Here is a 27,592-nt window from a genome sequence, read left to right on the forward strand (position 1 = left end):
TACTACATTTAATCCCCTCGTCTAAATCATTAATGTACAATGTAAACAGCTGGGGCCCAAGCACAGAACCCTGCGGTACCCCACTAGTCACTGCCTGCCATTCCGAAAAGTACCCATTTACTCCTACTCTTTGCTTCCTGTCTGACAACCAGTTCTCAATCCACGTCAGCACACTACCCCCAATCCCATGTGCTTTAACTTTGCACATTAATCTCCTGTGTGGGACCTTGTTGAAAGCCTTCTGAAAGTCCAAATATACCACATCAACTGGTACTCCTTTGTCCACTTTATTGGAAACATCCTCAAAAAATTTCAGAAGATTTGTCAAGCATGATCTCCCTTTCACAAATCCATGCTGACTTGGACCTATCATGTCACCATTTTCCAAATGCACTGCTATGACATCCTTAATAATTGATTCCATCATTTTACCCACTACTGAGGTCAGGCTGACCGGTCTATAATTCCCTGCTTTCTCTCTCCCTCCTTTTTTAAAAAGTGGGGTTACATTGGCTACCCTCCACTCGATAGGAACTGATCCAGAGTGAATGGAATGTTGGAAAATGACTGTCAATGCATCCGCTATTTCCAAGGCCACCTCCTTAAGTACTCTGGGATGCAGTCCATCAGGCCCTGGGGATTTATCGGGATTCAATCCCATCAATTTCCCCAACACAATTTCCCGACTAATAAAGATTTCCCTCAGTACTGCCCCTCTGACAGTGCAGCACTCCCTCAGTACTGCCCCTCTGACAGTCCAGCGCTCCCTCAGTACAGACCCTCTGACAGTGCTGCACTCCCTCAGTACTGCCCCTCTGACAGTGCAGCGCACCCTCAGTACTGCCCCTCTGACAGTCCAGCTCTCCCTCAGTACTGCCCCTCTGACAGTGCAGTGCTCCCTCAGTTCTGACTCTCCAACAATGCGGCGCTCCCTCAGTACTGCCCCTCCGACAGTGCGGCGCTCCCTCAGTACAGACCCACTGACAGTGCAGCACTCCCTCAGTACTGCCCCTCTGACAGTGCAGCGATCCCTCAGTACTGCCCTTCTGACAGTGCAGCACTCCCTCAGTACTGCCCCTCTGACAGTCCAGCGCTCCATCAGTACTGCCTCTCCGACAGTGCGGCACTCCCTCAGTACTGCCTCTCCGACAGTGCGGCGCACCCTCAGTACTGCCCCTCCGGCAGTGTGGTACTCGCTCAGTATTGCCCCTCTGACAGTGCAGCGCACCTCAGTACTGCCCCTCCGACAGTCCAGCTCTCCCTCAGTACTGCCCCTCTGACAGTGCAGTGCTCCCTCAGTTCTGACTTTCTGACAGTGCAGTGCTCCCTCAGTTCTGAACCTCCAACAATGAGGCGCTCCCTCAGTACTGCCCCTCCGGCAGTGCGGCGCTCCCTCAGTACTGCCCCTCTGACAGTGCGGCACTCCCTCAGTACTGCCCCTCTGACAGTGCAGCACTCCCTCAGTACTGCCCCTCTGACAGTGCAGCGCTCCCTCAATACTGCCCTTCTGACAGTGCAGCACTCCCTCAGTACTGCCCCTCCGACAGTGAAGTGCTCCCTCAGTACTGCCCCTCCATCAGTGCAGCGTTCCCTCAGTATTGCCCCTCAATCAGTGCAGCACTCCCTCAGTAATGCCCCTCTGACAGTGCAGCACTCCCTCAGTACTGCCCCTCCATCAGTGCAGCGCTCCCTCAGTACTGCCCCTCCATCAGTGCAGCACTCCCTCAGTACTGCCCCTCTGACAGTGCAGCGCTTCCTCAGTAATGCCCCTCCATCAGTGCAGCGCTCCCTCAGTACTGCCCCTCTAACAGTGCAGCACTTCCTCAGTACTGCCCCTCCATCAGTGCAGCACTCCCTCAGTACTGCCCCTCTGACAGTGCAGCGCTCCCTCAGTACTGCCCCTCCATTAGTGCAGCAGTTCCTCAGTACTGCCCCTCCGACAGTGCAGCACTCCCTCAGTACTGCCCCTCTGATAGACCGGCGCTCCCTCAGTACTGACCCACTGACAGTGCAGCGCTCCCTCAGTACTGCCCCTCTGACAGTGCAGCGATCCCTCAGTACTGCCCTTCTGACAGTGCAGCAGTCCCTCAGTACTGCCCCTCTGACAGTCCAGCGCTCCATCAGTACTGCCTCTCCGACAGTGCGGCACTCCCTCAGTACTGCCCCTCCGACAGTGCGGCGCACCCTCAGTACTGCCCCTCCAGCAGTGCAGCACTCCCTCAGTACTGCCCCTCTGACAGTGCAGCACTCCTTTAGTACTGCCCCTCTGACAGTGAAGTGCTCCCTCAGTACTGCCCCTCCGTCAGTGCAGCGTTCCCTCAGTACTGCCCCTCCATCAGTGCAGCACTCCCTCAGTACTTCCCCTCCATCAGTGCAGCGCTCCCTCAGTACTGCCCCTCTGATAGTCCAGCGCTCCCTCAGTACAGACCCACTGACAGTGCAGCGCTCCCTCAGTACTGCCCCTCTGACAGTGCAGCGATCCCTCAGTACTGCCCTTCTGACAGTGCAGCACTCCCTCAGTACTGCCCCTCTGACAGTCCAGCGCTCCATCAGTACTGCCTCTCCGATAGTGCGGCACTCCCTCAGTACTGCCTCTCCGACAGTGCGGCGCACCCTCAGTACTGCCCCTCCGGCAGTGTGGTACTCGCTCAGTACTGCCCCTCTGACAGTGCAGCGCACCTCAGTACTGCCCCTCCGACAGTCCAGCTCTCCCTCAGTACTGCCCCTCTGACAGTGCAGTGCTCCCTCAGTTCTGACTTTCTGACAGTGCAGTGCTCCCTCAGTTCTGACCCTCCAACAATGAGGCGCACCCTCAGTACTGCCCCTCCGACAGTGCGGCGCTCCCTCAGTACTGCCCCTCTGACAGTGCGGCACTCCCTCAGTACTGCCCCTCTGACAGTGCAGCACTCCCTCAGTACTGCCCCTCTGACAGTGCAGCGCTCCCTCAATACTGCCCTTCTGACAGTGCAGCACTCCCTCAGTACTGCCCCTCCGACAGTGAAGTGCTCCCTCAGTACTGCCCCTCCATCAGTGCAGCGCTCCCTCAGTACTGCCCCTCCATCAGTGCAGCACTCCCTCAGTACTGCCCCTCTGACAGTGCAGCGCTTCCTCAGTAATGCCCCTCCATCAGTGCAGCGCTCCCTCAGTACTGCCCCTCTAACAGTGCAGCACTTCCTCAGTACTGCCCCTCCATCAGTGCAGCACTCCCTCAGTACTGCCCCTCTGACAGTGCAGCGCTCCCTCAGTACTGCCCCTCCATTAGTGCAGCAGTTCCTCAGTACTGCCCCTCCGACAGTGCAGCACTCCCTCAGTACTGCCCCTCTGATAGACCGGCGCTCCCTCAGTACTGACCCACTGACAGTGCAGCGCTCCCTCAGTACTGCCCCTCTGACAGTGCAGCGATCCCTCAGTACTGCCCTTCTGACAGTGCAGCACTCCCTCAGTACTGCCCCTCTGACAGTCCAGCGCTCCATCAGTACTGCCTCTCCGACAGTGCGGCACTCCCTCAGTACTGCCCCTCCGACAGTGCGGCGCACCCTCAGTACTGCCCCTCCAGCAGTGCAGCACTCCCTCAGTACTGCCCCTCCGACAGTGCGGCACTCCCTCAGTACTGCTCTTCTGACAGTGCAGTGCACCCTCAGTACTGACCCTCTGACAGTACTCCTCACTTTCTGCCCGAACTCTCACCAGTAGTGAGAACGTCCCAGGCAGTGCCGAGCGATACAGTGCCGTGCTAAGGGAAGGAAGCTGTACTGTGCTGACTCACCTCTTTCACTTTCACTTTCACATGGTCAGAATTCACTCCCTGACCCAGTTTCGGGGAAAACAAGAAACGCTGCCCTGCATTCTCAGTGCCGTTACATCACCTTATAAGTCTGCTGGCCTTCGTTCATGGGCTCTTTACCCATTCCTTTTGGGTCCCATGCCCCCTGTATGGTCCTGTGCCCCTATAGCCACCTCTATACGGTCTTGTGCCCCTATACTCACCCCCGTAGGGTCCCATGCCCATATACACATCCTACAGGGTCCCGTGCCCATATACCCACATTATAGGGTCCTGTGCCCCCTATAGCCACCACTATAGGATCCCGTGCCCAAATACCCACTCCGATAAGTTGCCATTCCACCATACACCCAATAGGATCCCGTGCCCCTTCACCCACGACTATAGGGTCCCATGCCCAATATAGCCACCCTATAGGGTTCCGTGCTCCCTATACTCAATCTTATAATGTCCTGTGCCCCTTTACCCACCTTTAGGGTCCTGTGCCCCCTATTATCCACCTTATAGTGTCCCGTGCCCCTATACCTACATTTTAGGGGTGCCCCTATACCCACCATATAGTGTTCTGTCCCCCAATACCCACCACTATAGGATCTCGTGCCCCTATACCCACCACAAATCTTTGACTAATGGTGACTTTATTCACATAATCAGCTATTTTAAAATTTCTTGGCGGGGTTTTTGAATTAAAATCGTTATTCTGACTGTTGGAGACAGTAATTTCCGCCCTACTTTCATTGGTGGGCTAAACAGACTGTAATTGGTCTTTTCAGATGACCAATGAAATGCACCACTGAGCGACCAATCACAAGTTCGCTCCCTGCATTCCTCCAGAAGGTACAAGAAAGGCAGATGTGGGAGGAGTTTCTCATTCTTTCTCTGAACGTGTGGATTGTGGAAATGTCTGGGAGAGGAAAAACCGGCGGTAAAGTTCGGGCCAAGGCCAAGTCTCGCTCCTCCCGGGCCGGACTGCAGTTCCCTGTGGGCCGTGTTCACAGGCTCCTGCGAAAGGGGAACTACGCTGAGCGTGTGGGTGCCGGAGCCCCGGTCTACATGGCTGCTGTGCTCGAGTATCTGACCGCTGAAATCCTGGAGCTGGCCGGCAACGCGGCCCGCGACAACAAGAAGACCCGCATCATCCCCAGACACCTGCAGCTGGCCATCCGCAACGACGAGGAGCTCAACAAGCTGCTGGGAAAGGTGACCATCGCTCAGGGCGGAGTGCTGCCTAATATCCAGGCTGTGCTGCTGCCCAAGAAAACCGCCAGTGCGCCCAAGGGCAAGTAAAGCGGACAGCATTTAATGTAATAACCCAAAGGCTCTTTTCAGAGCCACCCACAGTATCTGTGAAAGGGCTGCTTTCTGTTCTATGGATCACAATTGTCCCTGATCTAATTTAATACAAAACAGACGGAAGCTGAACGTGAGACCGCTAGTCATTGAACATGTTGGGACAGCCGTATCTGAACCGGATGATAAGAGCCGAGTATAAAGGAATGAGCGGTTGATGGGCTCACTGACTTTTATAGGGGCAATAATTCCATAGGGAGAAATATATACATTCTGAACACATTGATACATACGTACTTTTTACCCATTTTTAAATTTGCGTAGAGGATGGAATTTCAGCTCATGGTTAATGTAAAATATTACAAATAGTATCCGACCTAACCCCGCATTAAGAGCTGGGTTAAAGGGGAGATAGATTGCAGGCAGCTCGACTTTTCTCTGGAATCTATCCTGGTATGTGCAGTGGGATTAATTCACTAGCAGATCTCCCACTTATAGTTCGCGACCCACACTGGGCGGGTGCAGTCGGTACACTGGGAATCTGACTCGCATTGAAACCTGGATCAAAGCCACACCGTCAGATATTCACCGCCTGCACTGCATAAAGCCGCAGTTACAGTAACACTACAAGGCGTGCACGATGTGTACACAGGACAGTTTGCCTGGAGCCGGTCGCAGCTCTTTCCTTTGCTGATTTGGTGGCTCTGAAAAGAGCCGTTGTTGCACTTGGTGCGAAACCTTGGAGCCCGGGCAAGGAGGAAGTCTAGGCGCGCTCCCCGCGGATGCGGCGGGCCAGCTGGATGTCTTTGGGCATGATGGTGACTCGCTTGGCGTGGATGGCGCACAGGTTGGTGTCCTCAAACAGCCCCACCAGGTAAGCCTCGCTGGCCTCCTGCAGGGCCATGACGGCCGAGCTCTGGAAGCGCAGGTCGGTCTTGAAGTCCTGAGCGATCTCCCTCACCAGGCGCTGGAAGGGCAGCTTGCGGATGAGCAGCTCGGTGGATTTCTGGTAGCGGCGGATCTCCCTCAGAGCCACGGTGCCGGGTCTGTAGCGATGAGGCTTCTTCACTCCGCCCGTGGCCGGAGCGCTCTTCCGGGCCGCTTTGGTCGCCAGCTGTTTGCGAGGAGCTTTTCCTCCGGTCGATTTGCGCGCTGTCTGCTTGGTTCTGGCCATCTTCTGAAAGGATCTCAGCACAATCTGGGACACACGGACTGGGAATGGTCCTTTTAAAGTTTCTATCAGGGTCCGTCCCTGGACTGTGATTGGTCATAACCCGACCGCCAATCATGTTACAACCAATCACCGAGAGCGAAAGGGAAGGGCGGGGATTACTGGGCCATGATTGACTTAAATGAAACTGACAAGTTCGTCAATTTCAAACAGCCCGCCAATTTCAGAGTCTCAACGAACAGAGATTAAAGAAACTCTAATTTCCCGCCAGCAATTGAAGAATCCGGCTTTTTATTTTTTTTTAATTCGTAGCCAATCTTTCCAATTCTTTGTCAAATCACAAACGCCAGAGGTCACCTTGCACACATCAAGGATCACTCTGCGCCAATGCTCTTAGCCAAAAGTCCGAGAGCCACTGCACCGTTCCTGGAAGTACTGCAATACCAGGTTCGTGCCATGGAGGTGGATGGGTCAGGTCCCCCACACACCTCCGTGGAGGTGGATGGGTCAAGCCACCCCACCCACCTCCTATTTCCAAAAAGCATAGGAGAACCAGCTTCCTGATCCAGGGAGAACCACTTTGGGGTCATGGTTACTCCCCTGTCAGGTCAGTTACGCATGATCTTAGCCAAAAGGCCGAGAAGCGATCTCCGGCTCTTTATAACCTCGATGGTGTCCCATTATAAATCACCAATCCCATTCTCTTTAACATTCCGGTTTGAATTCTGTCCCATTCCCTGATGGGTCTGCAGCGGGCGGGAATAATTCCCCGGTCACTGCATCCTGTAAACACAAAGTCCCGCATCCATCCCACCAGTGCCGTCCCGTTTCACCGATTCTCACACAAAGCTCACAACATGACAGGATTATGTGAGGGGAGACTGTAATGTCGGGTAAAGGAGACTGTGTATCCCCGCCCGCTCATTGTGACCGGGACACCCGGAGTTTCTGATCTCATATTAAGCTATTGTTCTAAAATATTTAATAGTTCCCATATTCCTACAGCGACTACACTGCAAAAGTACTTCATTGGCTTTGAGAAGTCCGATGGCCATGTAAGGCACTATATATATCCAAATGTTTCTTTCCTTTAATTAAATAGCTGAAATAATTTCCCAACCAAACCGTCCACACTGCCATCCCCAGGTCACTGCTCCCTCTGTGAGGCGGTGGGTGGCTCTTAAAAGAGCCTTTGTGTTGTGCTGGGTGGAAAGGGTGGAGTTGTTCAGCCGCCGAATCCATAGAGAGTGCGGCCCTGGCGTTTGAGAGCGTACACCACATCCATGGCAGTGACCGTCTTGCGCTTGGCGTGCTCGGTGTAGGTGACGGCGTCCCTGATGACATTCTCCAGGAAAACCTTCAGCACCCCGCGGGTCTCCTCGTAGATCAGGCCCGAGATCCGCTTGACACCGCCACGGCGAGCCAGGCGGCGGATGGCGGGTTTGGTGATGCCCTGGATGTTATCACGGAGCACTTTACGGTGCCGTTTGGCTCCGCCTTTGCCCAGTCCTTTGCCTCCTTTTCCTCGTCCAGACATGATGATTCTTCACTCAAACTGTCGCTGAATGAGGAACTAACTCCTCCTGGCTCCTTTTTTATAGAGCCGGCCCCGACCTGACTGAGAAAGCGCAGAGTGAGAGAGGCGGGAAGGGGAGGAGACAGAGTGAGAGGTTAAACAGAGAGCGCGGCAGGGACGGAGATAGAATCAAGATTGAGAGACAGAGCAGAGCGCCGCCTCTGATCTTCCAGCTCCACCTCCAGCTTTCTGCAACCGCCAATTTCAAATTGTTTTCTCCACAATACAACCGATACACAGCGCTCCGCACAAACCCTTACAGACTCGGAATTCATATTCAAGGCTTCCAGGGACCAGAAGCTGTTAAATAAGGTCCCGGTACAATTCACAATCAGGAATATTCCCGCCTATATAGTCCGTTCCCTGTCAATCTCAGACCTTATTCCATCTCCTCTCACAGACCGGTTCAGCACTTTGCAAACACCTTATTCCAGCTGATTTGGAGAATCTGGTGTTTGGAGGTTGAGTTGTGAGGCGGGGTATCGCCGCCAGTCCCACTGTCTCACAGAGACTCTTCCCCCTGAATCTGTGAAATGACTGACCAGGAACTGAGACTGGAGCCGGACTCAAACCCCAGTTACAGTGAGGCCCGGGCCGGACATCCCATTCTCTGTGTTTTATTGTAGGCACTGGGGGAGGGGCGTGTGCAGACACTGGGGGAGGGGCGGGTACAGACACTGGGGGAGGGGTGGGTGCAGACACTGAGGGAGGGGTGGGTGCAGGCACTGGGGGGGGGCGGGGTTGGGTGCAGCCAATGGCAACGAGTCACGAGGGATCCCGGGGTCATTTTCAATGATTTCTATCTGGAATCTGAGCCCGGGACAGGGATTATTTGATTCCGGGATCAGCTCTTTTCTGAGAGGCGTGGGTGGCTCTGAGAAGAGCCTTTGGGTTTAAATGTTTAGAAGTTGCCTTTTTATTTACTTTTTGGGTGCTGCTTTCTTGCCCTTTGCTGATTTGGGCGTGGCCTTGACCCTCGGGTTCTCCACCTTTTTGGCCGCCTTCACTTTCTTGGGGCTCTTGGGCTTCTTCACCGCCGCCTTCTTCCCAGCCGGCCCTTTCGCTGTCTTTTTTGCTGTTGGTGCCTTCTTGGTGCTCGTTTTCTTAGCTGCTGCTTTCTTTGCTGGAGATTTCTTGGCTGCTGCTTTCTTGGCTGCTGGCTTCTTCACCTTCTTTCCCACTTTCTCCTGGGAATCCGTCTTAGCGATTTTGAAGGAGCCCGAGGCGCCCGTGCCCTTGTTCTGCTTCAGGGAGCCATTCATCACATTCTTCTTAATACTGAATCTGATCTGGGACCCGCGCTTCTCCACATCCACGCTTTTGGCCGCCAGAGCCTTCTTTATCGTGGCCAGGGACATTCCTCTGCGATCCTTGCCATCGGCCACAACCTTGAGGATATTGGTCGCCCAGACACAGACAGATACAGTATCAGTTAGTTTTACACTTTGTATCAGTGTCTCCATAATACGCTCAGTAACAGTGTTACACCTTCACGTATTGCACCAGAGAAACAGAGACATTATCCGTCTTGCACTTCCAACAGCGTTTCCACATCATGCTAAATAACAGTATCCCGCCTTCACAACCAGTACAAGAGAGAGCGGATAGCAACAGAGAGGCAGAGAGAGGGGAGAGGTGTGAGCGAGAGTCAGGAGAGTGCGAGGTCGGGCGGTGAGACACAGAAAGACATGCACAGTATCAGTTCCAGACTGACCTGTGAAGTCCCGTTTTATTCTGGAGAGACAGAAGATGAAGTCTCCTCTCTCACTATATTGTACCAGAGACAGACACATTATGAATCCCACACTGCGGGACAGTGTCAGAGAGTTAGAGAAACAGTGTCCCACATTTATCACTTGCTTGGCTGTGATCAGAGCAGGAGTAGGCCATTTGATCCCTCAAGCATGCTCTGCCATTCAATAAAATCATAGCTGATCTGATCATGGACTCAGCTCCACTTCCCTGCCCGCTCCGCATAACCGTTTTGTTATATCTGTATACTTATATTTACTCTGTACAGCCACCAGAGGGCTCATCCCCTGGAGTCCCAAGGATCCCATAATTCTTTGGGAGCACAGGTATTTAGGAGGCTTCCCAGGTTGGAGAGGCACTCTGGAGACCTGCAATCAAAGACAAAGGTCACACTTTACTTTGAGCTCACAGTGTTCAGTCTGACTCTTTCTCCAGACACAACACCTTTACTCCATTATCGCTCAAAAATCTGACGATCTCCGCCTTAAATATATTCTATGACCCAGGCACCACAGCTCTCTGGCGCAGATAATTCCATAGATTTACAACCCTCTGAGAGAAGAAATTCCTCCTCTTCCCAGTTTTAAATGGGCAGCCCCTAATTCTAAGATTATGTCCCCAAGTTTTAGTTGCCCCTATGAGTGGAAATATCCTCTCTGTATCCACCTTGTCAAGTCCCCTCATTATCTTATAAGTTTCAATAAGATCACCTCTCATTCTTCTGAACTCCAATGTTTTTAGGCCCAATCTACTCAAACCTATCCTCATAAGTCAATCGCCTCATCTTCAGAATCAACTGAGTGAACCTTCTCTGAACAGACTCCAATGCAAGTATATCCTTCCTTAAATACGGAGACCAAAACTGTACACAGTACTCCAGATGTGGCCTCACCAATACCCTGTACAGTTGTAGCAGGACTTCTCTGTTTTTATACTCTATCCCCCTTGCAATAAAGGCCAACATTCCATTTGCCTTCCTGATTACTTGCTGTACCTGCATGCAAACTTTTTGTGTTTCATGCACAAGGATCCCCAGATCGCTTTGTACTGCTGCACTTTGCAATTTTTCTTTATTTAAATTATAATTTGCTTTTCTATTATTTCTGCCAAAGTGGATAACCTCACATTTTCCCACATTATACTCCATCTGAAAGTGGACCTGAGTCCATGATCGGATTAGCCATGATCACACTAAATGGCGGACCAGGCTCGAGGGACTATATGGCCTACTCCTGCTCCTATTTCTTATGTTCTTATGGGCCACATTTATGCTCACTCACTTAGCCTGTCTATATTCCTTTGCAGATTTTTTGTGTCTTCCTCACAATTTGCTTTCCCACCCATCTTTGTATCATCGGCAAACTTGGCTAAATTAAACTCGATCCCGTCATCCAGGTCATTAATATTGATTGTAAATAGTTGAGTACCCAGCACCAATCCCTGCGACACCCCACTAGTTACTGTTTGCCAACCGGAAAATGACCCATTTATCTCGACTCTCTGTTTTCTGTTCGTTAGTCAATCCTCTATCCAAGCATATATTATTCCCAATCCCGTGAGCTTTTATCTTGTGCAGTAACCTCTTATGTGGCACTTTATCGAATGCCTTCTGAAAATCCAAATACACCACATCCACTGGTTCCCCTTTATCCACCCTGCTCGTTACATCCTCAAAGAACTCCAGCAAATTTGTCAAACATGATTTCCCTTTCATAAAACCATGCTGACTCTGCTTGATTGAATCATGCTTTTCCAAATGTCCTGCTACTGCTTCCTTAATAATGGACTCCAGCATTTTCCCAATGATAGATGTTAGGTTAACTGGGTGATAGTTTCCTGCTTTTTGTCTGCCTCCTTTTTTAAATAAGGGTGTTACATTTGCGGTTTTCCAATCTGCTGGGACCACCCCAGAATCCAGGGAATTTTGGTAGATTACAAACAATGCATCCACTATCACTACAGCCACATTTCATAAGACCACAGGATGTAAGCCATCAATTCCAGGTGACTTGTCCGTCTTTCGTCCCATTATTTCACCGAGTACTACTTCATTCGTGATAGTGATTGTAATAAGTTCCTCTCAACATACAACCTCTTGATTATCCACTTCGATATTACTCTCAGTGACCGAGTGTTTGACTCTAATAGAAACATAGAAACATAGAAAATAGATGCAGGAGTAGGCCATTCGGCCCCTCCAGCCTGCACCGGCATTCACTGAGTTCATGGCTGAACATGAAACTTCAGTACCCCATTCCTGCTTTCTCGCCATACCCCTTGATCCCCCTAGTAGTAAGGACTTCATCTAACTCCTTTTTGAATATATTTAGTGAATTGGCCTCAACAACTTTCTGTGGTAGAGAATTCCACAGGTTCACCACTCTCTGGGTGAAGAAGTTTCTCTAACTAAACTAATCTCGAACTATTTCTGTCAGATATTAACTCCTGCGCGGTCCCAGCAAAAACTCCCACTCCCTCGTCCCTCCGATGTTTTTGCAGGATTGCTTTGTGAAGACGGCTGAATGGGGAGAAATTACAACATGCTGCGGTGCAGAGGGACGTGGGGGTCCTTGTGCATGGAACTCTTTTTGGGAGCAAACAAAAAACATTAAACCATGCCCCCCCGATCTGGGGGAAACACCAACCATTTACAAGGCTTTTTTTTTTTCCTTTTTTTTCTCCAAGTGCCCCCTATAAAAGGAGAGGGGGACACTAAAAGCACCGGCAATTAAAACAAATTAACTTAAAAACATAAAATCAAATTAAAATTTGGTTGCCGGGCGTGATGATGCACTCCAGTCCCTCCGGTGCCCACCTCTCGCGGAAGGCCGCGAGCGTACCGGTGCACACCGCATGCTCCATCTCCAAGGACACCCTGGACCGGATGTATGCGCGGAAGAGAGGCAGGCAGTCTGGCTGAATGACCCCCTCGACCGCCCGCTGCCTGGACCGGCTGATGGCACCCTTGGCCGTGCCCAGGAGCAGTCCTACGAGGAGGCCCTTGGACCTACCCGCTCCCCTCCGCACAGGGTGCCCGAAGATCAGGAGTGTGGGACTGAAGTGCAGCCAGAATTTCAGGAGCAGCCCCTTTAAATAACAAAACAGGGGCTGCAACCTCGTGCACTTAATAAAAACATGGAACACGGACTCTTCCAGACCGCACAAATTGCAGGCGGCCTGGGAGCCCGTGAACCGGCTTAAAAATTTATTGCACGGCACTGCTCCGTGCGCCACCCTCCAGGCCAAGTCCCCGATAAATAGTGGGAGGACCCCTGCGTAGAGTGCCCTCCATCGGACCCCCGCCTCCTTCGGACGGCAGGATGGTACGCCATGGCGTGTCTGGACGGCAGGCGAGGATGGCAAAGTTGAGAGTGTGCAGGAGCAGCCCGTACAGGAAACCCCTCCGCGCGGAACTGAAAGGCACGGAGGCTCAAGTTTTGAGGCGCCGGCCCCCGAGGGAGGTTCCGGGGTTTGGCGCCGATGAGGAATTCCGTCCGGACGGGGGTCAGTTCGGACGGGATCTCCCCACGTGCTTGAGCCTCCTTGATGCACCTAACAGAGTCGGGGCCCAGAGCTCTTTTTAGCGACTCGATGGCATCGGCCGCGTGGCGGACGTTGGCAGAATTTAGGTGCCGCGCCAGCGTGTCTGGCGCCATCCAGCCCGCTCCTCCGCCATCGAGCAGGTCCCTGACCCTGGTCACCTCACCAGCCACAGCCCTCTCGTCCGACCGCCACAAAAAACCTCGGTCATGGAGGTACGGATTCATGAGCAGCGGCTCCTGCAGGGCGGCCGCCACTCCAGCCGGTGGAGAGCTGCGCTTGGTGGAGACTTTGTTCCAGACCCTGATGAGTTCCTTGTAAAAGACAGGCAGCTCCCGGGGGGCGGTCCTGATGCCCCCCACACTCACAAACAGGAGCTGCGTGTCGTAGTTGAGGCCGTGCTGCTGGCGGAAGAAATACATCGCCAGAGCATGCCACCTAGGAGGGGGCTCAATGTAAAGGTATCTCTGCAGGGTCTGAAGATGGAAAGTCTCGAGCTGGGTGCTGACGCACACCAACGACTGACCGCCCTCCCCAAGCGGGAGACTCAAGACCGCGGCAGAGACCCAGTGCTTCCTGTTGTTCCAGAAGAAGTCCACCAGCTTCTTCTGTATCTTGGCGACAATCGCAGGGGGAGGGGTCAAAGTGACCAGCCGGTACCACAACATGGCGGCCACCAGCTGGTTTATGACTAGCGCTCGACCCCTGTAGGACAGCACTCGGAGCAGTCCTGTCCAGCGCCCTAGGCGAGCGGCGACCTTGGCCTCCAGCTCCTGCTAGTTCGCCGGCCAGGCTTCCTCGTCGGGGCTAAGGTAGACTCCCAGATAGAGGAGATGGGTCGTGCTCCAGGTAAAAGGCCTGAGCTCCTCCGGCAGGGAGTCCACCCGCCACTCACCCACCAGGAGTCCGGAATATTTCTCCCAGTTGATTCTGGCGGAGGATGCGGCCGAGTAAATCTCCTGGCACTCACGCATCCTCCGCAGGTCAGCGGGATCCTCTACCGTGAGGAGCACGTCATCGACGTAAGCCGAGAGGACGAACTCCACGCCCGGCCCTTGCAGAGCCAGTCCCGTCAACCTCGTCTGCAGGAGGCGCAGGAAAGGCTCCACGCAGACGGCATATAACTGGCCGGACATGGGGCATCCCTGGCGCACCCCTCTCCCAAAGCGAAGGGGCGCCGTCAAGGACCCGTTAACCTTAATCAGACACTCCGCGGCAGCGTACAAAAGTCGGATCCGGGCGACGAAATGCGTCCCGAACCCGAAAGTGCGCAGAGCTCCGAGCAGATAGTCGTGATCCACCCTGTCAAACGCCTTCTCTTGGTCGAGGGATAGGAAGGCGACCGACAGACCAGCCTCCTGGGAGTAATGGATGAGGTCCCGGACCAGATGGATGTTATCGTGGATTGTCCGGCCCGGGACCGTGTAGGACCGGTCGGGGTGGATCATGTGGTCCAGCACGGCACCAAGGCGAGCAGACATCACCCTGGCGCAGATTTTGTAGTCCGTGCTGAGGAGGGAGACCGGGCGCCAGTTCTTAAGGAGGGGGAGATTGCCCTTCTTAGGCAGCAGGACGATGACTGCCCTGCGCCAAGAGAGGGGCATCTCCCGGTCGCCAGACTTTCCCCCAGGACACGCGCGTAGTCGCCCCCCAGGACGTCCCAGAACGCCCTGTGGAACTCCACGGTCAGCCCGTCCAGCCCCAGGGCTTTTCCCCCCGAGAGCCGGTCGAGGGCGCCGGTCAGCTCCGCCAGGCTTAGCGGAGCTTCCAGATTTTCGGCACCCTCCGGGCTGATCTTCGGCAGGTCCTCCCACAAAACTCAACGCACTTCCTCGCTGGACGGCTCCGGAGAGAACAGGGCCCCGTAATATTCACGGGCCCTGTTGTTGACGCCCTCCGGATCCGAGACGAGAGAGCCGTCGTCGGCCAGCAGCGTCAAGAGCTGCTTACGGACACCCTGTCTTTTTTCCAGCGAGTAGAAGAAGGGGGAGCCGCGGTCCAGATCCCGCAGGAACTGGATCCGCAACCTCACGAATGCACCTCGGGACCCGATGAGCTGCAGGTCCTTCAGCGTGGCCTTCTTCGCTTCGTACACCGTCCGCAGGGCCGGGTCCCCGACGACTTGACCGAGACAGGACTCCAGGTCTCTAGGCGCCCGATCCTGGCCGCCCGCCTCTTGGTCAACCCCCTCGCGTACTCTTGACAGAAGACGCGGACGTGAGCCTTGCCCACGTCCCACCATAGCCTCAAGGAGGGGAAGCCCCCCTGCTTCCTTCTCCAGTCGGCCCAGAAACGACGGAACGAGTCCTGGAACTGCACGTCCTCCAGCAGCTGGTTGTTAAAATGCCAGTACGCGGACCCCGTCCTCGCGCGGAGCGAAGCGAGCTCCGCCCACACCAGGTGCACGGAGGCCGCCGGGACGCAGGAAACGTACGCCCGAGACACGTAAAGGCGGTCGACTCTGGACCATCCTACTCCAGGCCTCACCCAAGTAAAGGCGCTGGAGTCGGGATGGAGATTTCGCCAGACGTCCACCAAGTCGAAGGACCCGACGAGGTCCCTCAACTTCTCCATCACCGTCATGCTCTGCGGGGCACCGGAGCGGTCCCTTGCCTCGAGGGTGCAGTTAAAATCCCCCTCGAGGACAATGCAGTCGCCGACGTTGACGGAGCCAAGAAGAGCGGACACCTCTTCGAAGAAGCGCGTTTGCTGCGGGCCGGGCTGAGGGGCGTACACGTTCACGAGATGGAGCGGCACATCACCCAGGCGAACCATTATGTGCAGCAAGCGGCCTGGCATGGGCTCCTCGACCCCCAAGATCTCCGGCTGAAAATGCGGGGCCAGCAAGATGGCCACCCCACTAGAAGTGGCGGTGAGGTGGCTCAGGCGGACCTCTCTTTGCCATTCCAGGAGCCACGTGGCTTCGTCTCCCGGAACGGTGTGGGTTTCTTGCAGGAAACACGCCACATATTTCCCCTCCCGCAGGAGCGAAAAATTGTTAAATCTACGGCGTGCCTCTCTGCTGCCGTTGATGTTGAGGCTGGCAATGGTTATCTTCATGACAAGAGCATAGTGCAACCTCTACTTAACCTGTTGTGGGGAGGGAGTGGAGTCGTTTGTTGACCTCCACTCCTTCAGCAGCCCAGCGAGGAACTTTTTGAGCCGGCGCAGCTCAAGGCCATGCGCCTTTGATAAGGGCCCGCCCGCGGCCATGGTTTTAGCGGCGACGCGGACGGAAGCGATGAGCAGCCCCGGCTCGGACCATCTTTCCCGGGCCAGATGGGTTCGGTTGCGGCGACCCTGGCTCTGGACCAAAAAGTCCCGGAGTTCATCTCCGGGAATGAGGGGGGACTCAGCGGCGGGCACGAGGAGATCCACCGCCTCACTGGCGATGGACTCGAGATCTTCACCCGCGTCCTCCACCGAGTCCCCGTCCCCCTCCGGGAGGTCGCCGCTAGCAGCCGGCCCGTCGACCGCACGAGATACGGCAAACGGCCCGGCCGCTCCATCCGGCCCTGGCTCTGCCCCGATCCCACCCCCAGGATCAGCGACAGAGAAGTCCCCACTGGGCTCTTTTAAAATTGGTGCTGGGTCAGGAAGCGACAGCGGAAGGGGTTCCTCCTCCGCCCCAGGAGTCGGGGAAGGCGGAGAGACCTGGTCAAAGTAATGTTCCAGGTCCACCAAGTCCCTCAGCTCTAAAGTAGGGGGCGAGGGTTGTTGTTCTTCCCCCTCCCCGCCGCCACCCCCCGGCCCAGTGTGTACAGAATCTTTAAAATTATTCATAATTTCAGTTTCTGCCGGGTCGAGCGACTCCCGGGGGAAGTTGGTTAATAGCTGGGCGGGCTCAAGTTCGGCCTTTTCGGCCCCGCCCGCCTCAGTCCCCGGGACGCTCGGCCCGGCGGCAATGCATTCCTCCGCTGGCCCCACGCCCCCGACGGGCAGATCTTCCACGCCATCCCCGGGAGGCAGAGGCTGGGCAGCCTCGACTGTCTCACCCTCCCCGGGGACAGATTCCTCCTGCCTACGGCGCAGTTTGGGGGCGCTGGTGGGGGACGCAGGACACGCGGTGGGCACCGACTCCTCCACGGAGGGATGTTGTTCCCCCCCCGCCTCATTGGAGCGGCGCCTCCTTTTGTTCCTGGGGGGGCGCGGAGGCAGGGAGACCTCCATGTCTGCCGAGGCCTCCCGCTCCACCCCCCCCTTTTTCTTTTCTTGCCCGCGCCCGAGCCCCTCTGTGATACTGGTCAAGGGCTCGGGCACGGGCTCAGGGCACCCCGCACTCGCCGGTGACGGGGTTGGGCCGAGTGCGGTAAACAGATTGTCTTGCGCACCGAGGGGACCCGCCTCTAGATGTTTCGTCTTCTTCCGCGCCTTCTTTCCGGTCGGACGCTCTCCCTCCCCCCCGCTGGAGGCCATGAAAACAAAGGCCCCCGACGATGCCCGCGCACCTACGGCTCCCGGCACGCGGACGCAACTAGGGGGAGGGGTGGCGGCGGCGCCAGCCTTGGCCGCCTTCGATGGTTTGGCGGCTTTGGAGGCGGGGCAGTTCTTGCGAACGTGCCCCACTTCCCTGCAGGCATGGCACCGCACGCCGTCCGATGTCCAGAAGACGCGGTAGGCAGTCCCCTCGTGCACCACATTAAAATTGCCCTCTGTTGTCTCCTCCCGCGCTAGCCGGACAAAGAGCTGGCGGCGGAAGGAGAACACATGGCGCAGGCTGTTCTCCCTGAGGCCGAGCGGTATGGGGTTGATCCCCGACCTTACCTCCCCCAGTTGGTGTAGGTGAGGGAGGAGGAGCTCAGCGGGAACAAAGGGCGGGATGTTCGATAGAATGACCCTCTGCGCGGTGGCCTCGAGAGGATCCACCGGCAGGAACGCCCCGCCCACCGTGAGCCCCTTTTCAATGGCCAGGGACACCGCTCGCTCCGACCCCAGGAAGAACATGGCCTTCCCAGACATCTTGGAGGCTGAGGGGCCGACTACCACAGCCATCGCCTGCACGCACTCCTCAATGCTCATTGTGGGGTGAGTGTAGCTCTTGACCCCGTGTTTCTTGGTTATGTCTGAATGGTGGCAGGGCAGCAGGAGGCGCCGTGGATGTGGACGCCGCCTGCGCATAAGTCTTAGCTGGCCCTGCCACTGGCGTGGATGGGGTCGCCATCACGGGGTCCCTTTAAGGGCTACACCCACCCCAAAGTCACAGGCCTTAATGGTCTTAAATTGGCCTCGTTTGAATGTATGAGCAGAGGAGCTCTGAAAGAGGCACACCTCTCCCCTAGTTGGCAATTGGGGAGGGGCCTTGCTCCCTCTGCTCAGTTGTCTTAATTGGGTTTTTTTAAAGAAATTAGGAGGAAAGGGCTCTCAGAGAGAGAGGGGAGAGACAGAGAGAGAGAGATAGAGGGAGGGGTTGGGAAGGAGGGAAGCTGCGAGGGCAGGTCTCCCCTCACAGCGATGGGTGGGTGCACTCCCCAGATGTCAAACAAAACAGTCTTTGGGGTGGTCTTCGGGTGGGGGGAGAAGATGTCTTCGCCTGGGGCAGCTGGAGCCACACAGGTACACACTCCCAACGATGTTAATTAGGGTGATTGAGTTTCTTCAGCCTGGTAGCTCCAGCTATCCCAGGCTAGGCAATGGGGGAGGGGTGCTTCAGTGGTGTGTGGGCCTAGCTGTAGGCAAGACCCCCACACATACTTCCACACACACACACACACCCCCCGCAATGTTCCGGCCCTCGATTGGTCTTCTTTCCTCCCCCCACCGATACAACAAAGTCTTTTTGGGGAATGCACCAAAACACACCCACCTTTGGCTGAAGAAGTCTTTCCCTCCTTCCACACTGGTAAGTTGTTCTTTTTTCCCCCTCTCTCCAACTCTTTGTAGAATTAATCAAGTTGTTGCAGTCTTCTGCTCTCCTCCTCTCACTCTGGATGAATGGTAATGAAGCCCCTTCCTTCCTGGTCTGGTCTCAGGGCTCTCAAAGGCCTCCCAGACAGGAGCAAAAGCAGCAGCTCCTTCTCTCACTGCTCACGGCTCCAACTCATTAGGCCATGCCTCCAAAGCTCCACCATTGGTCCTTGTGCATGAAACTCTTTTTGGGTAAAATATTAATTCTGAAAGAACAGTGACCCCCAGGTGGTTTGAACACGCAACCTTCTGATCTGTAGTGAGACGCGTTACCGTTGCGCCATGAGGCTTACACTCAGAATGATTAGTTGTGCAACATGAACAACTCTGAGGGGGCATCTGGAAAGGTTAGTTTGCAGGTGCAGCAGGTAATCAGGAAGGCGAATGGAATGCTGGCCTTCATTGTGAGAGGGATGGAGTACAAAAGCAGGGAGGTCCTGCTGCAACTGTATAGGGTATTGGTGAGGCCCCATCTGGAGTACTGCGTGCAGTTTTGGTCACCTTACTTAAGGAAAGATATACTAGCCTTGGAGAGAGTACAGAGACGATTCACGAGGCTGATTCTGGAGACGAGGGGGTTACCTTATGATGACAGATTGAGCAGACTGGTTCTTTACTCGTTGGAGTTCAGAAGGATGAGGGGTGATCTTATAGAAACATTTAAAATAATGAAAGGGATAGACAAGATAGAGGCGGAGAGGTTGTTTCCACTGGTCGGGGAGACTAGAACTAGGGGGCACAGCCTCAAAATACGGGGGAGCCAATTTAAAACCGAGTTGAGAAGGAATTTCTTCTCCCAGAGGGTTGTGAATCTGTGGAAATCTCTGCCCAAGGAAGCAGTTGAGACTAGCTCATTGAATGTATTCAAATCACAGATAGATAGATTTTTAACCAATAAGGGAATAGAAGGGTTACGGGGAGCGGGCGGGTAAGTGGACTGAGTCCACAGCCAGATCAGCCATGATCTTTTTGAATGGCGGAGCAGGCTCGAGGGGCCAGATGGCCCACTCATGTTCCTAATTCTTATGTTCTTATGTTATGTAAACACCCTGCACGGAATGATCCCAAATTGAGCATCTCCAGGGGACAAGGCTCCCAGCTTTAATCATTCTCTGTCCTTTCCCCCCAGGCCCAGTTCCTTTGTTCAGATTCTGATAAAAGTAAATTGGGAAAAGTACACTTTGATTTTTACAGGCTGAATTATTGCAGAGCTGCGCATGCGCGGCTCAGCCCCACCCCCTGTGTCGATTCCCAGTGTGCAGAAGAGCGCATGCGCCCTCCCCTCCTCCAGTCCTGCCTGTGATCACCATTCACTCAGTGAGCGGAAGAAGATGGTTTCAAACAACCGGAAATGGAGAGCACGCGGCCCCGGGGTAAGGCAACAAGCAGCAGCCTCCTTACAGCAGCGCAGCGCTTTGGGAGCGTGTCCGCAGATGGGCTCAGAGACCGGCACTGAGTCCGGGGAGAGTTCAGGGGCTGTGTGTAAGGGGCGGTGTGGAGCAAGAACCAGTGTCAGTGCGTGGGGGAAGGGAGAGGCCATTCTCGGGCTGTGTGTGGACAGTGTGTGTCCAGGGGGAAGGGAGACAGAATGGGCAGAATCTGCTGTTTACAATCATTGCTGCTTTCTCTCTCCTAACCAGGACTGAACGTTCCTGGTTTAGTTCCGTCGGGGGCTGTTTGTTTGTCAGAGGCAGAGTGGAGCAGGAACTAGTTCCGGAGCATGGAGTGAGTGGGGGAAGGGAGAGGCCATTCTCGGGCTGTGTGTGGACAGTGTAAGATAACAGAGAAAGTAAATCACCTCGCTCTTTCAAATCGTTGCTGCTTTCTTTCCCCAAATCAGTAGTGAATGTTCCTGATTCAGTTCCAATCTCACCGTGTCTGTTGTTCGTGGACAGTGAACAGTGGAAACATAACCTGGCTGTGAGGATGTGAGGAGTTTCACAAAGTGCATCTATTGCAGGAGAGGAGTGTGGGAGAAAATATTTTAAAACTGGTTATATTGTCTGGTGCATTGAGTTCTCCAGAACCGTGTTGCTGGTGATCGAGAGATACATTGTTCTTCTCTAAGATCCATCATAATCTTCACCTGCATCTTGTGACTAATATTGTTCTTGTATGATTATTCTCAGAGCAATATTCTTCAACCAGCCAGAACAAATGAGAGCTTTCCTCCACCCGGAACACGAGGAACAGTTCAGGCAACTCCTTCTCCCACACAGTAAGTACATTATCACTCACAGAGCGTAGGGAAACAGAACTGGCCTCAATCCTATTATCACAGGCAGCAGAATCAGTCAGTCCCACAGTGATCCGAAATGGCAGAGTGACATTGTGAATTTTGCAGCCACATGGAGCAGTAGAATCAGATGCTGTTTCACCATTGAAACCGATCACACTGGCAGGTACATTAAACACCCACACTCACTTGCCAGAAACTGTCAGGTAGAGAATAAAACCCCTATCGGAACAAATAACAAATAGATAGTATAAATCGTACTCTCATATCAGAAGCTGATGGGTACAGAGCAAAAGCCATATTCAAGTTTCAGAATCTGACGGATTCAGTATTTAACCCCCAGAACATACCAGAAGATGACAGGTGCAGAATAAAACCCACATTCCTGTACCATAGACTGACACATACAGTATACAACACACACACACATACATGAAAGTGACAGTAACAGAATAAAATCCGCACTTGCACACCAGAGAGTGACAGGTAAAGTGTAAATCCCATGTGCACATATCCAAAAACTGAAAGGCAGTAAGTAAAATTGGTACTTGCATCGCAGAAACTGATAGGGGCAGAGTAAAACCCACATGCACACACCAGAAAAATGAAGGTAGAAGGCAAAATCTTCACTCCCATATCAGAGAAATATAGGTAAAAAGTAAAATTGATCCTCACATTCACATACCAGATACAGAGTAAATTCCACACTCTCACAGCAGGAACTGACAGGTACAGACTAAGACACACAATCAAGTAGCAGGAACAAATAGGTACAGATTAAACCCAGACCAACATAGCAGAAACTTAGAGGCACAGATTAAACCTCAACACACATACCAAAACCTGACAGGTACAGAATAATACACACACTCGCACATCAGAGACTGAGGATACAGTATAAAACCCACACTCACATATCAGAGGCTGACATTAAAATCTACATTCCCATAACATAAATTGACAGACACAGTGAAATGCCATACTCACTTATCAGTACTTGACAGGTACAGAGTAAAGACATCTCTTCCATAGCAGAAACTGACAGGTACAAAGAAAAGCCCACTCAATTAAGCAGAAACTGGCAGGTGTAGAGTAAGGCCCACAATCACATATCAGAACTTGACAGGTACAGAATAAAACCCAGACTCCCATAACAGAAATGGAGAGATACAGAGAAAGGCCCACACTCACATACCAGAGACAGATAGATACAGAGTGAAACTCAGACTCATTTACCAGAGACTGACAGATTCAGCATAAACACTCACCTCCATAACAAAAATTGACAGAAAGTAAAACGAATACCCTATCAGGAATTGGTGGTACACAGTAAAACAATACTAACATACTGGAGAATGACGGGTATGAAGTAGAGCTCACATTCACGTAACAGAGATGGACAGATAGAGCACAAAACACACACACTCACACACCAGGAATGGAAAGATGCAGAATGAAACCCACAGGCAATTACCAGAAATTGACAGGTACAGGATAAAACCCACACTCTCGTATTAGAAACTGACACACACAGTAAAATGCTCATCCACATACCAGAGATGGGCAGATACAGAGTCAATCCACATTCATATACCAGACACCCACAATATAAGAAAATAAGAACATAAAAAATAGGAGCAGGAGTCGGCCATACGGCCCCTCGAGCCTGCTCCGCCATTTAATACGATCATGACTGATCCAAATCATGGACTCAGGCCCAATTCAATGCCTGCTCCCCATAACCTCTTATTCCCTTATCGGTGAATAAACTGTCTATCTCGATCTTAAATATATTCAATATCCCAGCTTCCACAGCTCGCTGAGGCAGTGAATTCCACAGATTTACCACCCTCTGAGAGAAGAAATTTCTTCTCATCTCAGTTTTAAATGGGTAGCCCCTTATTCTAAGATTATGCCTCCTAGTTCTAGTCCCCCCTATCAGTGAAAACATTCTCTCTGCATCCACCTTGTCAAGCCCCCTCATAATCTTATACATTTCGATAAATCACCTCTCATTCATTCTTCTGAATTCCAATGAGTGGAGGCCCAACCTCTTCTCATAAGTCAATCCCTTCATCTCTGGAATCAACCTAATGAACCTTCTCTGAACTGCCTCCAAAGCAACTATATCCTTTCATAAATATGGAAACCAAAACTGCACGCAGTATTCCAGGTGTGGCCTCACCAATAACCTGTAACCTGTATAACTGTAGCAAGACTTCCCTGCTTTTATACTCCAGCCCCTTTGCAATAAAGGTCAAGATTCCATTGGCCTTCCTGATCACTTGCTTCACCTGCATACTAACCTTTTGTGTTTCATGCACAAGTACCCCCAGGTCCCGCTGTACTGCAGCACTTTGCAATCTTTCTCCATTTAAATAATAACTTGCTCTTTGATTTTTTTTCTGCCAAAGTGCATGACCTCACATTTTCCAACATTATACTCCATCTGCCAAATTTTTGCCCACTCACTGAGCCTAACTGTGTCCTTTTGCATATTCTTTGTGTCCTCCTCACACATTGCTTTTCCTCCCATCTTTGTATCATCAGCAAACTTGGCTACGTTGCACTCAGTCCCTTCTTCCAAGTCGTTAATATAGATTGTAAATAGTTGGGGTCCCAGCACTGATCCCTGTGGCACCCCACTAGTTACTGATTGCCAACCTGAGAATGAACCATTTATCCCGACTCTCTGTTTTCTGTTAGTTAGCCAATCCTCAATCCATGCTAATATATTACCCCCAACCCCGTGAACTTTTATCTTGTGCAGTAACCTTTTATGTGGCACCTTGTCAAATACCTTCTGGATGTCCAATTACACCACATCCACTTTATCCTCCCTGTTCATTACATGCTCAAAGAATTCCAGCAAATTTGTCAAACTTAATTTCCCCATCATTAATCCTTGCTGACTCTGCCTGACCGAATTTTGCTTTTCCAAATGTCCTGCTACTGCTTCTTTAATAATGGACTCCCAACATTTTCCCAACAACAGATGGAAGGCTAATTGGTCGACAATTTCCTGCTTTTTGTCTGCCTGTTTTTTCACCGAGTGCGGCTCTCGGGCCCCGGGCAACACCCAGTGCAGCTCTCGGGCCCCGGGCAACACCCAGTGCAGCTCTCGGGCCCCGGGCAACACCCAGTGCAGCTCTCGGGCCCCGGGCAACACCCAGTGCAGCTCTCGGGCCCCGGGCAACACCCAGTGCAGCTCTCGGGCCCCGGGCAACACCCAGTGCAGCTCTCGGGGCCCCGGGCAACACCCAGTGCAGCTCTCGGGCCCCGGGCAACACGCAGTGCAGCTCTCGGGCCCCGAGCAACACGCAGTGCAGCTCTCGGGCCCCGGGCAACACCCAGTGCAGCTCTCGGGCCCCGGGCAACACCCAGTGCAGCTCTCGGGCCCCGGGCAACACCCAGTGCAGCTCTCGGGCCCCGGGCAACACCCAGTGCAGCTCTCGGGCCCCGGGCAACACCCAGTGCAGCTCTCGGGCCCCGGGCAACACCCAGTGCAGCTCTCGGGCCCCGGGCAACACCCAGTGCAGCTCTCGGGCCCCGGGCAACACCCAGTGCAGCTCTCGGGCCCCGGGCAACACCCAGTGCAGCTCTCGGGCCCCGGGCAACACCCAGTGCAGCTCTCGGGCCCCGGGCAACACCCAGTGCAGCTCTCGGGCCCCGGGCAACACCCAGTGCAGCTCTCGGGCCCCGGGCAACACCCAGTGCAGCTCTCGGGCCCCGGGAAACACCCAGTGCAGCTCTCGGGCCCCGGGCAACACCCAGTGCAGCTCTCAGGCCCCGAGTCAGAGCCGCCAAGCCTGGCACCAGCAAACTCCGGGGGCAGTGCCACCCGCACACCACTTGCATTTATGCAGCAGGCCCAGCAATTCCTAGTTGCTCTATCAGGGAGGGCGCTGGATGTGGAAGTCTCTCCCTGACCTCCTGTGTGGGTCTGTTCGTTGCATCAGTTTGAGCTGGAGTGGGGAGGAGGGAGAAGCTGCTGGGTTTCACCCCCAGTACTTCTGGGCACAGTGGGACCAACAATTTCCCATGTGGGACTGTCACGGGAGGTGGGTTCCCTTCCCTGAAGGACAGTCGTGACCCAGATGTGTTTTTATGACAATCCGGCAGCTTTCATTGTCACTTTTTTCTAGTGCTGGCCCCACAAATGACCAGATTCATCAAGCTCAATTTCACAAACTGCCTTTGTGTTTTTGTGGGTTCTCTCTCACACTCCCTTTTTCCTGTTTGAAATTCACTTTATAGGGTATTAAAAGGGGAGGATTTGTAGACTGGAAGCTCAAACCAAACATCACTTCAAGATCTGACAGTCACTCGATACATCGGGACCGGAATATCATCAGCTTTTGACCATGGAAGCAGAAGGCACCGTTCACAGTGGGGAGAAACGGTACACGTGCTCTGTGTGTGGACAAGGCTTCAGCCAATCATCCAACCTGGAGAGACACAAGCGCAGTCACATTGGGGAGAAACCATGTAAATGTGAGGACTGTGGGAAACTATTCAACTACCCGTCCCAGCTGAAAATGCACCAGCCATTTACCTGCTCCGACTGTGGGAAGGGATTCACTGCATCATCCCACCTGCTGACACACCAGCAAGTTCCCACTGGGGAGAGGCTGTTCATCTGCACGGAGTGTGGGAAGGGATTCACTGTATCATCCAGCCTGCTGACACACCAGCGAGTTAACACTCGGGAGAGTCCGTTCACCTGCTCCGACTGTGGGAAGGGATTCACTGCATCATCCCACCTGCTGACACACCAGCAAGTTCCCACTGGGGAGAGGCCGTTCACCTGCTCCGACTGTGGGAAGGGATTCATTCAGTTATCCGCCCTACTGAGAGACCAGCGAGTTCACACTGGGGAGAGACCTTTTAAATGTTCTGACTGTGAGAAGAGTTTTAAAAGCAAACAGCAACTCCTGACACACCAGCGAGTTCACACTGGGGAGAGGCCGTTCACCTGCTCCGAGTGTGGGAAGAGATTCACTCAGTCATCCAGCCTGCTGACACACCAGCAAGTTCACACTGGGGAGAGGCCGTTCACCTGCGTGGAGTGTGGGAAGGGTTTCACTGTATCATCCAGCCTGCTGATACACCAGCAAGTTCACACTGGGGAAAGACCGTTCTCCTGCTCCGACTGTGGGAAGGGATTCACTCAGTTATTCGCCCTGCTGAGACACCAGCGAGTTCACACTGAGGAGAGACCTTTTAAATGTTCTAACTGTGAGAAGAGTTTTAAAAGCAAACAGCAACTCCTGACACACCAGCGAGTTCACACTGGGGAGAGGCCTTTTAAATGTTCTGACTGTGAGAAGAGTTTTAAAAGCAAACAGCACCTGCTGATACACCAGCGACTTCACACTGGGGAGAGGCCGTTCACCTGCTCAGAGTGTGGGAAGGGATTCACTCTGTCATACCACCTGCTGAGACACCAGCGAATTCACACAGGGGAGAGGCCGTTCAGCTGCTCTGAATGTGGGATGGGATTCACTCGGTCAGCCCACCTGCTGAGACACCAGCGAATTCACACTGGGGAGAGGCCGTTCACCTGCTCAGAGTGTGGGAAGGGATTCATTCGATCATCCAACCTGCTGAGCCACCAGCGAGTTCACAAGTGACTGCAGGGGTTGGATTCTGCTGTTATTGCTGCTGTTAATCACATCCTGGACTGAATTGTGTTCATTCTGACAGTTGGGGTTTATATCTCTTGTAACGCTAATGTTAATAACTCCTGTAGCTCGACTGGAATTTAATATTTGATATATCGACACATAAATTAGTGTTGCTTTCAACACATTGCTGTGGATTTTTGTCTTTCCCACCTGAATGTTTAGCATCACCTGGCTGGAGCTGAGAAAGGACAATCTGGAGGGAGGATCATACAGGGGGAACAGAATTTCAGCCTGGACACACTCCTTCAGGGCCACACTAAGATCACTTCATTCCTCTGAACTCAAATGTGTATAGGCCCAACCTATCGTCATAAGTCGACCCCCCTCATCTCCGGAATCTACAGCAGACATGAGCAAGGACCTGAGGCTTATTAAAAGACACATTTCATTACAGACAAGGTTACACTGGGAGAAATGTTCAGTTAGAACATAAGAAATAGGAGCAGGAGTAGGCCATTTGGCCCCTCAGGCCTGCTCCGCCATTCAATAAGACCATGGCTGATCTGATCATGGACTCAGCTCCACTTCCCTGCCCGCTCCCCATAACCTTTTACTCCCTTATCACTCAAAAATCTGTCTATCTCTGCCTTAAATATATTCAAAGACCCAGCCTCCACAGCTCTCTTGGGCAGAGAATTCCATAGATTTACAC

At 53.2% G+C, this 27,592-nt stretch overlaps 6 protein-coding genes and 1 pseudogene across 6 annotated transcripts in view; 2 read left to right on the forward strand and 5 right to left on the reverse strand.

Annotated features, from left to right (window-relative positions):
* LOC139248205 (zinc finger protein 23-like) overlaps positions 1 to 27,592 on the reverse strand; it is a 114,888-nt gene that overhangs the window by 60,937 nt on the left and 26,359 nt on the right. The gene's annotated exons all lie outside the window — the stretch shown is intronic.
* Positions 4,685 to 5,071, forward strand: LOC139248127 (histone H2A type 2-A-like). Its single transcript, XM_070871877.1, has one exon. The coding sequence runs from the start codon at positions 4,685 to 4,687 to the stop codon at positions 5,069 to 5,071; it is 387 nt and encodes a 128-aa protein (XP_070727978.1).
* LOC139248189 (histone H3) lies at positions 5,838 to 6,248 on the reverse strand. Its single transcript, XM_070871927.1, has one exon. The coding sequence runs from the start codon at positions 6,246 to 6,248 to the stop codon at positions 5,838 to 5,840; it is 411 nt and encodes a 136-aa protein (XP_070728028.1).
* On the reverse strand, positions 6,656 to 6,893 carry LOC139248350 (U2 spliceosomal RNA; annotated as a pseudogene).
* LOC139248195 (histone H4) lies at positions 7,471 to 7,782 on the reverse strand. Its single transcript, XM_070871934.1, has one exon. The coding sequence runs from the start codon at positions 7,780 to 7,782 to the stop codon at positions 7,471 to 7,473; it is 312 nt and encodes a 103-aa protein (XP_070728035.1).
* LOC139248128 (histone H1-like) lies at positions 8,742 to 9,284 on the reverse strand. The gene has a single exon (XM_070871878.1). The coding sequence runs from the start codon at positions 9,282 to 9,284 to the stop codon at positions 8,742 to 8,744; it is 543 nt and encodes a 180-aa protein (XP_070727979.1).
* On the forward strand, positions 20,289 to 27,062 carry LOC139248203 (zinc finger protein 84-like). The gene is made up of 3 exons (XM_070871950.1): positions 20,289 to 20,390; positions 21,147 to 21,235; positions 25,511 to 27,062. Exon 3 carries the CDS (start codon positions 25,618 to 25,620, stop codon positions 26,884 to 26,886), a length of 1,269 nt encoding a protein of 422 aa, XP_070728051.1. The 5' UTR covers positions 20,289 to 20,390; positions 21,147 to 21,235; positions 25,511 to 25,617; the 3' UTR covers positions 26,887 to 27,062.

The sequence above is a fragment of the Pristiophorus japonicus genome, unplaced genomic scaffold, assembly GCF_044704955.1.
Source record: "Pristiophorus japonicus isolate sPriJap1 unplaced genomic scaffold, sPriJap1.hap1 HAP1_SCAFFOLD_29, whole genome shotgun sequence".
In the NCBI taxonomy this organism is placed as follows: Eukaryota; Metazoa; Chordata; class Chondrichthyes; family Pristiophoridae; genus Pristiophorus; species Pristiophorus japonicus.